Source organism: Lactuca sativa, chromosome 9, assembly GCF_002870075.4.
Source record: "Lactuca sativa cultivar Salinas chromosome 9, Lsat_Salinas_v11, whole genome shotgun sequence".
Taxonomy (NCBI): domain Eukaryota; kingdom Viridiplantae; phylum Streptophyta; class Magnoliopsida; order Asterales; family Asteraceae; genus Lactuca; species Lactuca sativa.
Window position 1 is genome coordinate 163,559,729 of NC_056631.2, and position 12,896 is coordinate 163,572,624.

The 12,896-nt window shown below is 34.5% G+C and overlaps 1 protein-coding gene across 1 annotated transcript; it reads right to left on the reverse strand.

Moving 5' to 3' along the window:
* Window positions 1–326: 326 nt before the first annotated feature.
* On the reverse strand, window positions 327–4,190 carry LOC111888131 (probable WRKY transcription factor 20). Its single transcript, XM_023884261.2, has 6 exons — window positions 3,817–4,190; window positions 2,812–3,006; window positions 1,923–2,361; window positions 1,689–1,818; window positions 1,462–1,620; window positions 327–849 (listed from the first exon to the last, which is right to left on the reverse strand). The coding sequence occupies exons 1-6, from the start codon at window positions 4,066–4,068 to the stop codon at window positions 492–494; spliced, it is 1,533 nt and encodes a 510-aa protein (XP_023740029.1). The 5' UTR covers window positions 4,069–4,190; the 3' UTR covers window positions 327–491.
* Between the last annotated feature and the right edge of the window lie 8,706 nt (window positions 4,191–12,896).

The following is a 12,896-nucleotide window of genomic DNA, read 5'->3' on the forward strand; positions in this document are numbered from 1 at the left end:
TGGATTCCAGAGTAACATTTTGGATTTCAGAAAAAATAAAAAATAAAAAAATCTCCAAAATTTCAAGAACAAGTTCAGAATTTCAACTCTATACAATATGAATGTATAAAATTTTATATTTTATTGAAAAACGATGACATTAAACATTACGAAATATAGAATTCAAAATCCAAAAAAAAACTTAATATTTTTTTTGAAAATTTATTTTCTTTAAAAACCTCGTTTATAGTTTACTCGAATAACCTAATAAGCACTTTTGCAAACAAAAAAAAATTGTTTCATATAAGCAAAAATCCCGAACACCATGATTAAAGAAATTAAAAAGATTAAAAAAACACCTACATTCCCATACATCAAATATATGCAGACATATTTTATTCAATACACAATCTTCCCTTCTCTTCTTCCCATTGTTACCCAATCCAAACAAGTACTATACCCCCATCACAAGTTACAAGTTACAACATTTCTCTTTTTCTCATCCCCAAATCCTACATTCTACACAAATCATTCTCTCTATTTGTGTACACATCGTTCCACAGAACAACTTTTCTGAAATTTGAATTTTGAACGTGTACTTGGCTGTGGAGGGTGGCGCCATGTGGCGGCTGTGGGTGGTCCGGGAACCCGTTGCCAACCACAAGATCAAGACAGATGGCATTGTTGTTGTCATCTAATCTAGCCCTTGGATTCCCTGGACCCACAACATCATGATTGCTGTTTTTAACAACCGGAACATCATGATTGTGTTTTCCTTCATATGCGGTTATAACTGCTTTAGGATCGTGTGACGCGCGTTCTACATGTTTTCTTACATTGCATCCAGCACTTGTGCATTTGTAATAACTCCTGTGTAATGTGTTGGATCATGGGTCAAATTGGTTTCGGGTCAACGGGCGGGTCGGGTTGACCCGCTATCAGTTTTTATGCGGGTTTTTTTTGAAATTTCGTAATTAGTTATTAGATATGATAAAAGAAAAAAGAAAAAAGAAAAAAAAAACGACATTTTTAATAAGGGTTTAAAGAAAATGGGTACCAAGGATTAGTCTCTATAATTTTGTAATTTACAGAAAAAGTCCCTGTGAAGTTTCTTTTTTTACAGAAATGTCAATATGTTTATGATTTTCATATGTTGGCAGGTTTGGCCCCTGTGTAGAAAATAAATTACAAAAATAGTCCCTGTAATTTACAGAAAAGGTCCTTGTGCAGTTTTCTTTTACAGAAATGGTCCATATGTTTAAAAAAATTACAAAAATAGTCCCTACCCAACAGAAAATTTGCATATTACACCCCCACAATATATTGCCATGTTTCATGATTTCATCCCTACACTTTTTTGGTTTCACACATTGGCCACAGGACTTTTGTATACTAGTTCTACCTAATTATATTTATATGTGACAAAATAGTTGTAATTGGAAGAAATGAAAAGATGATGCTATAAATGAAAAAAATACATACCTAGGGTTAGGATTGCCTCTCACAACTTTTTGACCATATTTCCTCCAACGGTATCCATCATCCAATATATCAACCTCACTGGTGGTTTGAACCACCACACGTGGCTCACGGATAGGCTTCACCACTGGAGTCACATCAAGTGCACCAAAATCCGTTCGCCTGATCAAAATCAAAAAAATAAAAATCAACGATCATTATAGAAAAAAAAATCTCACAAACTTTATCACCTTTTTTTGGAATATGGATCATCCTCATCATCAATCCCATCTGTGTTTTCTTGATTTGCATATTTAGGAGATTGCACAGGGGTTCCACTGTCATCTAAGTTGGGATTCTGGACATTATTTGCAGACATGCCTTTGATAATAAAATATGAATAGAGATTAGAAGATATTTGTAATTATATTTAGTAATGTGAAAAAAAAAAAAAAAAAAAAAAAAAAAAAAAAAAAAAAAGTAACCTGGTTGATAATTTGCATATTGAAGTTTATCAAGATTTTCCTCTTGAATTGACATAAGAGCACCAGCACTAAATCGGCGACTAGGTTGGGGTTTAGGATGATCATGTGTCCCTTTATACACAATCTCAGTTATTTGTCCAGTATAAGATCTTTCAAAAATCTTTTTCACTTCACAATTTGGATGTGTACATTTGTAATAGCTTCTTGGATGTTCACTTCCTTTCACAACTTTCTGTCCGTATTTTCTCCAATTGTATCCATCATCTGATGACCTGTCAACTTGGATCGTGGGTCCCGCATCTTTATGCTTCCCCAATCCGTTTGTTTCCTCATGAGACATGTAAGCAGATGAAGATGCAGATGCGTATGATTGAGGCTCACTTTGGTTTTGATATTGCCCACTTGGTTCTCCTCTTTGAAGATTTGAACCTGTAGAAACCTTTCATGCAATTGCAACCAGTATTATTTACTTAATCTGTACACAATGACTTAATGGGTTAAGCCAAAAAAAACCTGGCTTAATGTATTAAGACACAAACCCTTTAGCTATTTTCCTTTCTCTTTTTCCTCTCATGTTAAAATTGATGAGTATTGTGAAATGTAAGGGTACAATGGTCATTTAGTCTCGATTAAAAGAAACAGAGTCTATGTATTATGCATGGCTCTTTATCCGGATAAACATCATTACACATACAGGACTTAATGAGGAAAAAAAAGAAACAGTCCCTTGGTTTAGTCATGTGAGGTGCCATGTGGACATAAAGTGAACACTTTTTTTCCAACAGGATGCCATGTAGGATTGAATACCAGTTAAAACGTGTTCCAATCGTGCAATTGAAACAAGATGAAAAGTTTTTATAACAAATTTTAGTACATAATAGGTCAATACCTGATATCCTGCAGAAGAACTTTGTGGAACTGATGTAATTTGGGTGTGTGGTTTAAACTCAAAGAAACCAGAGTTACTATCATCCAAGGGCTTTCTTGAAGAACAATTTGCATCTAAAGAGAATGCAGCAGTGGTGATTGACCTTTGCATCAGTGAGGAATTAAAGAAAGAACCTGTGGTAGGAGAAGGTTCGGCCTACAAGATCAAAAAAAGGGAATTTTATAGACTCGTTGTCAATAAGCTTCATAATTGTTTATTAAATACTATTACCCCTTATTCTCTAGCAATCTATTCACACAAGCTGAAAACATGATTCGTGTAGTCTTAATCTTTCAAATAAAAGGGTACACAATTCATAATGGTCTCGATTCCATGACTCTAGAAATTACCATAAACAACTAGGGCACAATAAAGGGAAAGGTGGAAAAGGGCACCAATGGAAAAGGAATATTCAGTTTTGTAAAGGAATAACACTGAAAGCTTATTGAATACAGCTAATCTATATTAAAAATTATGGATACTAGGCAAGAACAGTTGCATAAAGAAGAAACTAATGGGAAACAACATCATTGTAAGCATCAGAATACAAAGGCCCCATAGGAGCACATAAGCATAGATAATGTAATATATTCTTCAAATGAGCACTTTGAAAAGGATTCATTTAGTTCTACAAACAAAACACACCGTTCTGATGAAACGAATAGCGCATCTAAATAAGAATATCATACAAAACGCACTTAGAAAAAGCTCAGATGATGAAACTAATCTCAATCACAACAGATCACATCAACGAAATCACCAAAATTCTCCACTAAAGCCTACTCTGACGTAACCATTTACCTACTCAAATCGAACGAGATTTTTCGTTTTTCCAAAGTAACTCGTTTTCTGGAATTATAAAAGGAGGAGAATTTACAAAATCTACATCCAAAAATCCAAATCGATTAAAGGTAAGCAAAACCTATGTACGAAATAAATTAAGCGAGACAGACAGACGAATCATACCTTCATGTTAGTCAGGAGGACAGGCGATTCAAGGAAGGAGGTAGGGCTGAGACCAGGAGGGACGTTGATGGAGTTAGACCTTGAGATAGGGAGTTTAGCTGGTGACATTAGCTTGTATTTAGCACCACCACCGGCACCGGCGGATCTGAGTCCGAAAACATCTCCTCCTCCCTGTCTGCGATGACCGGTAACATCGACATTGGAGGTGGCGGTGGTGGAGGAGTGAGAGTGAGGAGAATGTTGGTCATCCATGGCGGAAAATTGTGATCCAGTTTCAGGTTACGGGGGAGAGAGAGAAAAGGGGGTATCAAGTAACAGGGGTATTTTTGACATTTCAGATGTTGAGTGTGTTGACTTACGGGAACTAGTTTGTCTCATTTGTTCAGGCAAATAGAACAACAGAACATGATTATTTAGGCATTTTAACAGTGAATTAACAAAAAAGGTCCCTTAACTATTCAAAAATCTCGTTTTTAGTACCTCAAATATTTGTTCTTCTGTGGAATTTCTAAGAGAATATATAGAGCAATTCTATATATTTTACTAAACTTTGCTTTTAGAGCAATTTACCAAACCTTTGACAAAAGAGTAAACAATTTAAAGAGTAGTTCCGTTTTCTAGTAAACTTGCTTAAAAAATCATTATAAGGTGTTTGCTTAAAAGGGTTTTAAGATCAAATATTGTGGGAGATTATATAAATTAAAATAAACAAAAAATGTATGTACTCTAGATTTTGGAATTATTTTGAAATAAAATATTGGTTGTTATTACGTATCACGATAACCAGATAGCATAAAGATACAAATAATAGTGTATTGCACTTTTGGTTAGTATCGCTCGTACATATTTTAAAAATGGATACGAATGGCCCTCATGGTTTTAAAATTCATCATAGCTGGTTATTTCTTCTAATATCGTTAAAATTTTCAGTCGAGTTTCGTTTTCCTTTTTTTCTCATTCATCATCACATTGTCGCGACATCTCTACCCCTTACCTCCACCATCGTCGTGGCTATATGAGGTCGCCACCAAAAGGAACATCATATATCCCTTCATTATAATATCATTGAACATATTATAATATCACTGAACATGAGTTAAACATGAGTTATGGATATATCCTTTTCATACATGTTCAATATGTATTTCATGGTCTACGAATGAATATGATACATGAAAGATCTAATACGTTTAAGAGTCAATTAAAATGATATTACTAATTAATTTATAATCCTAAGGGTCATATTAAAATACGTCTATTAGAAATTGATTTTAATAAATATTCATAAACTCTTATCATAAATTGGGAAACTATTTATTTCACGGAAATAATTATTTTACAATAACAAGTAAAATATTATTCCTTATAGTATGAATTAATAAGTCATGTATATATTTTGGACTAGAAATATTTTTTTTTCTTTTTGCTAAAAGCTAAATTTTATATCTTATAAAGAATTATAAAAATTTTATAAACTTCTCTTCTCTTTTTATACAAAAACAAATAATAAATAAAATATGAGTTAGTTTCTAGGAAACGAGCATGGTTTTTTTAATATAATAAGGGAAAGTAAGCATGGTTTAAAAAGCATTGGAGACATGTAGGCTTTAGGATATAGAGTGTTTAAAGTGTTAAGAACTCTTGGGTAATGATTTAGTTTTATGAAGGCTTTTATCTCTTCATTTTTAGATAGAAAATCGTAGTTTTTCTTCTCTCATTCTCTCATTGGTCTTCCAAAGTGAACAAGTTACTTGCTCTTTTTAAGTCAATTTTTGGTTTTGATTTAAAGCTTAAGAGTTGTAACTAACATCTCTTCAAGTTGGTTTATTGTTGGTGTCTCAAAAGTTTGACATTCTTCATCAACTTCCTAGTCCTCCATTGAGGATCCAAAGACAATAAAGATTGTTTATTCTTTAACTCTTCTATGGTTGGTGCTTTTATCTTTCTAATACTTGCAAGATGATCCTTGGTGGGTGAAATTAGTTTATGTTATTTTAAAAATAAAGCCTTCTATTTGCCAATTTTTCTAGTTTTTGAAACTATTTGTGAAATAAAACACAACAATTAGTATCAGAGCCACCTTGCAAGTTTGGTTAGATTTTATAACTTTTGAAAATCTTAGTTTTAGGAGAATATGTATAGCTTGTTTTTGTATAAAAATAAGTCCATACATATTTTCTTTGACAACTTCTTAATTGTTATTTTATGTGACAAAAACTTACATGATTTTTTGGCACTTAAAGTTGTCTTAGAAAAACAAATGTTGTTTTATGCTTATATGTATTTTAGAGTGCATAAAAAAACCTCAGAGTATTTGTGTTGTTGTTTGTGTGATTTGGTTAAAAATTGTTTATAATATTCTGTTATTCATAAAGTATGTAATAAAAGTAGTTAATTTTTATTTTTGTTATTTTTATGTAATAGATTAGTTTTAGACTAGATTTATTTTATGAAAAATATAACTGAAAATGGATGTCATTTCTTGAAGAACCATGGAGACCTACGGTTTTATGAAGATTTTATAAAAGTTCATAGCTTTTATAGAATTTTTATAAAATGGTAACAAAGTTGGTTGTCATTGCAAGTGGGAGCTTGAAAATCAAATATGAAGAACAAATTGTAATATTTTGTCCCTTTATCCCTTGAAAAGGATTAACACTTTTGTGTTGTCTCACAAAAGTGTTATCCAGATTAAGGTTTGTTTATGTCAAATGTATGTTTGTGTTGTTTATTTTTCATGCAAATATTTTGTGTTGTTTATAAATTATATTTTCACAAACTCAAAACTATTTTTTGGACAAAATAAACATCACACAGACTTTGTTTTTCAATTTACAAAATGAGAACATAAGATGTAACAAGTTATAACTTTAAAATAAAAACCGGTTTTATTAAATCGTTAATAACGACAAATTTTGAAATTGTAAATATATATAGTCTAAAATGGTGATTTTATGGCTTACTCAAACTCTATAATATTAATAATAAAAGGAAGTTTTATTAAATAATAAATAAGGTTCTATATGGCTCAAACTTAAACTTGATATTGGATATTATCGTTAAAATTGAACTGCGTCAAAATATAAAACCGGATTTTATATTCGAACCTTAAAAGTGATTTTTTGAAAAATTAATATCATGATTAATTGGACGCATGCAATTATCATGCGTCGGGTAGTTCGCCTCGTGAGGCTTCAGCTGCCTCGAAGCGTAAGCAATAACGTGCCCTCTTTGCATCAACACTGCGCCCAAACCTGAGATGGACGCATCGCAGTACACAACAAAATCCCCCATGCCCTCTGGCAGGGCTAGGATTGGTGCCTCGCACAATCTCTGTCTCAACGTCTCGAATGCGACCAGCTGCTCGGGCCCCCAACGAAAAACCACGGCTTTCCTCGTCAGCCTGGTCAGCGGTACGACTATCTTGGAAAAGTCATGAATAAATCTCCGATAGTAGCCTGTCAATCCTAGGAAGCTCCGAATCTCGAATGGAGACCTCGGGACCTCCCATCTCATCACGGCCTCCACCTTGGCCAGATCCACTGATATCCCGTCCTGGTTGACAAGGTGCCCCAAAAACTGCACCTCGCGCAACCAGAACTCACACTTGGAGAACTTAGCATATAAGCTCTCCCTCCTCAAAGTACTCAAAACCTCACGCAAGTGCTCCTCATGCTGCTCTCGCGTCTTGGAATAAACCAAGATATCGTCAATGAAAACAATCATAGACCAATCCAACATCGGCCGGCACACGCGATTCATGAGATCCATGAACACGGCAGGAGCATTGGTGAGCCTGAAAGGCATCACCACAAACTCGTAATGACCATAGCGTGTACGAAAAGCAGTTTTCTGCACATCCTCCTCTCTGACCCTCATCTGATGATACCCTGATCGCAAATCAATCTTGGAGAACCAAGATGCTCCCTAAAGCTGGTCGAAGAGGTCATCGATCATCGGGAGTGGGTAACGGTTCCTCACCGTTACCTTGTTCAGCTCCCAGTAGTCTATACACATCCGATGCGACCCGTCCTTCTTCTTCCCAAACAGAATTGGGGCTCCCCAGGGTGAACTGCTCGGTCTAATGAATCCCTTGTCTAACAGCTCCTGCAGCTATGTAGATAATTCCTGCATCTCAGGATGAGCCAACCGATACGGCGCCTTGGCTATCGGAGCCGCGCCAGGGACCAGGATTATATGATCACTTATCTTAGGACACATAACTGACTGGGTCAGAGTTCGGCAACAACTTTTTGGAAGCTACAATTTACTGGTCAAGTTTAGAAGGCATACTAGCAATTATAGTTACAAACTTATCCAAGTGGGAGACTGTTGGATTAAGTGTCTAAGCCCATAAATATAATTGGTATGTACTTGAATTGATAGCAGCACAGTCCTTTTGGGTTGCCCTCAAACCTAGCAACCGGACAAGGAAATTATGAAAGAAGAGATATTAATTTATTATAAGATTACTAAATTAATATAAATTAATTTATTAATATATTAAAAGATTAATATGTTAATTAGAAATCATTATGTTTAATTAATATTTAACTAGAAATTAATTAGAATTAATTTTGGGGTTAAAAGAATTAATTATAAGGTGTAGGGACTAGTTTACAATTATCTAATAGTTGAGTGGAAGGCTCTAGAACCCCCTTGGAAGAGGGTGGACGAAATCTTTAGGGGAAACCCTAATAATTTCGTCCATAGGGGCTTGGATAAGGCCCTTGGGTTTGCTTAGGCCCTAAGCAAAGGATAACTAGGGTTTCCCCTAAACCCTAGATCCCTCAGCTATATAAGGAGCCTCCTGGTTCATATTTTGGTCACTCTTTCTTTTGAAGAAACCCTATGGGCCGAAATTTTGCATACTCCCTCTTCCCTCTCTCTTCTACTTTCCTTCTTGCTAGTTTGGGTGTGATTCCATTAGAGGCATTACACTTGTGGTGCTAAGCTTCCAAGAAGATCAAGATCAAGATCAAGGGAATTGTCAATTGTTTACTACAACAATTGAAAGGTATGTAAATCCTAACCCTAGTTTGTTGTTTTCAAAAATAGCCTCTCTCCTCTAGGGTTCTTATTTTGCAATTCAAAGTTATATGTTCAATAGTTAAAACATAGATCCAAAGTAGGTTGCATGTGAACTTAGGAATTGTTTTCTAGTTTATTTGTTTTACCTAAAACCCATCAGTGGTATCAGAGCCATTGTTTGTTTTAAATTGAATTGCTATAATTGTTGAATTGCAAATTAGGGTTTATAGCTATTAAACCCTAAAGGCCATTTTTTCGATTTTTAGGGTTTTGGATCAAAGGGTTTTCAAAAACCCTAGCCTCCAAAGAACCCTAATCGAAATTAGGGTTAGGGTTTTGAAAACCCTAGCCTCCTCCCTTGTAAATTTCGAAATATGCTAGAGATTTTAGGGTTTCTTGTTTTGGATAATTGTTACTTGATTATATTAATTGGATAATTATCCTTTACCCCTAATTTTCGAAATTTAGAGAGATAAGGATTAGGATTAAATTAATTGATTAATTTGATTAGATAATCCTTACAAGATTTAATAAATTAATTAAAAGTTAATTAATAGATAAATATTAAATCTAATTGATTGGTTTATTTAAATTTAAAATTTAATAGTTTAAATTTTGAAATTTATATAAACCCTTGGAGTTTTAAAATGTTTTTAAAACACGCCTTATATATATATATATATATATATATATATATATATATATATATATATATATTATAATTAAAAGTCTAATATTCTATATGTATAAGAATATGGTCAGTCAAATCGCTAGTATGCCTCATTCACGAAGCTAATCTATAAGGGGGTATAAGGAAACTGCCTATAAAATGGTAGTTGAATGGGTGTCCACTCTCACCCACCGCTTCCTTGATTAGTGGGGGGTCGTTAGCAGAACGGATTTGATAGGACAACTACTTCTCATTAAAAGTATAATGCTATTAAAGAAAGTACTAGAACATTATTTTTCAAAATCCCAACTCTAGTTACTTTAGGGAAAATGTGAAAAGTATGCTAATCCATGAAATTGCACATTATGCTTTATTGGTCGTTAGTGGAGCGTGTGTGGTTAACCAGCACACTAAAAGGCACTAATAAAGAGTAGTAATGGGTATCTTATAATTATCATTTTGATGGAGCGTGTGTGGTTTACCGGCACATCAATTGTTAATGATAAAGACAATAAGGTTACCAAGCACATTTGCATGGTTATTCACATCTAGTTTGTGATCCTCGGTATCCCAGTCACAAATAGTAGAGCATAATCCGAGATTAAAACATGTCATTAAATAGTTTTAATGTGAAAGACCCCAACTTTCGTATTTATGAAAGACCCAAACTTTCATACTATTCCAACATTATTCTTAAGTTACTTCCTCAAAACATGCTACATGCATATTTATAAAACAATATTTTATATTGATAAAGTGATTACAAAAGATTGGATACAAACCGACTAAGTTTTATTACATTTCATATCTACCCAAGAATCTACTATTCATATACATACATGAACATTAAAATACATAGAAATAGTATTAACTATTCTAAATCTTTCAGCGGTATAAAACTATATTGGATACTCATCACCTGCAATTGTTAAATATTGAGAGGGATAAGCGATAACGCTTAGTGAATTCAATAAATAGATACAATATAATCTTATGCCTTATATATACCACTATGACAGAAGCAAAAGGGAACAAGAACAACAATAGCATATGCGTATCATATGTCAGACTTTCAATATCAACTCAAGATTTGATTCAAAGATTTACGATCAATGAGACATAATGATTTCAATACTTGATATGCATCAATAAAGCTTTGGCCCAAATGGCACAGAAGACATATAATTTGTTATTAACATTTTGGTAGATTTCAGGCTTATAGCCCTGTCTAACCATTTGCCTATACCATAGAATATAGTTCATTCTCTTACGGAGTCATGCTCTACATGGTCAGAGGCTACATACCATTCCTATCTAACCTTCTGTCAATGCCATAGAATAGAAGTCATTCTCTTACGAGACATGTTCTACATGACCAGAGGCTACATACCAGTACCATTGTGAATCTAAGTCCTTTCACTGATCACATGGTCAATGGTATAACTTTGCTATTAAAAATAGCGAATAAAAATAACACGGGAAAATAACTCAGAATAATAACACTGAAAAGCACATAGCACATATAACACATAACATACAATTGTTCCTATATATTGAACTTACCTTAAAATAATTGGGGGTTAAAATAGTAATTTGAGCAGCATATTGGCTCCAAATATGGCTTTATTTGTTGAAAACCGGGAGAATTAGCTAAAAACCGGACTCTAAAAAGGTAGAGCTTCAAAACCAAAAAGATAAGTTTTTCGGGCTTCACGGCACTTTGGGGCGTGTTTCGGGTGTTAAAATTGACACCGGGGCTTCGGGGGATGTCAAAATAGTCAAAATATGGAAAAGGGGGCCAAAAATGGCAATTTTCTAAAATTCCTCGGCAAGGCTCGCAGGCCTTGTATTTATAGGGAGGAGATGCGAGGGTTCGGCCGAGAAGGGTGAGTCAGCGAAGGCAGGTGGCAGCGAGGGAGGAGGGACACGCGTCTTAAGCGAAGCTCGGACACCGGCACAACACGTGTCGGCTTCGGATTGGTCCAACGCCTCGTATGCGAGGAGTCACCTAGGCACGCGTCAGACCGCGGTTGGACCTACACTTCGGATGCGAGGGTTGTGACACGCCTCGCCAGCTAGCCTCGATGACTCAGCAGTTCGAACACATGGCGCGCATAGAGCGAAGGTGACGTGGCCGAAGTATGACTATGCAAATTTTCTCGATTTTTGTGCAAAAACTTCTAAAATCCATAACTTTCGCATACGGGCTCCGTTTTTGACGTTATTTATATGCACGCGTAGCTAAAGTTATGCTCTACAACTTTCGTTTAGACTTCGTCGGCTAATTTTGACTTTAATTTTTATATTATTATTTTTAACAGACCGGGACAGGATAATCCGTTAAAAATTCATAACTTCTTCATCCGACATCCGTTTTCGTCAGACTTTTTACCATTGTACTACAAATGACGATACCTTCAATTATCGTTTAAGTCGGCTAAAAATCACTCGATCTAAAATTCGAGTTTTTAGCTGTCTACTGCTAAGCTGAAATTTCGAAAAATCATAACTTCCTTACGAAGTCAGATTTTGGCGTTGTTTATATGAAAGTTGATTATTTTCACGAGTTCTACAACTTTCATTTACATCACTAAGGCTAAAAATTAATTTATCGAAAACTAAATTTTTACGCGACAAAGTATTTTCCGGATTTATCACGGATCTTCGTTTGGTCATAACTTCTTCGTTATAACTCGGATTTCGACGAGGTTTTCACCTAAATGTTTCTAACGAGATTCTCTGCAACATTAAATAATAAAATTTCACTTATTTCAAATTTTATATTTTCGCTAAATTTCACTATTTGGCTTTTAATCGGAATCTCATAAGACTTCCAACATTTTATGAGTGATTCTAAACATAGTTTTACTTCATTTCTAGTAAAAACTATCTGTTAGAACTCAACACTCAATTTTTTTCACTTTTAATAATAACAATACACAATTTCAAAATGTGTATGTTACATAATGTATCTCAAAAGAATTAGAAATTTCACTTCGTTTATTTTGTCTAATGGTGGAATTGGTGAATCGTCATTCACCTACCTTTATGAGATTTGAACTTGGATCTCGGCATCCCATTTCTAAGTTGTAAATTATCATAGTTGGATCCTAACCTTGATATGATATCTTTGGGTTATTATATTGAGGTGTCTTGAAATCTAACTAAAATTTTCTTTCTTTTCAGATGTCTACTCCTGGAAACACTTCTGCTTCCTCATCCTCCAGCCACAACTTCTCTTTACTCAACATCTGCTCCAAAGTCGTTATGGATGGCTCAGACTATAACGATTGGATGCGTAACATCAAGATGGCGCTTAGATTCGAGGACAAAGAGTATGTCCTTGAAAAGGAGCTCAAAGAACTTGATGAGTCCAAAG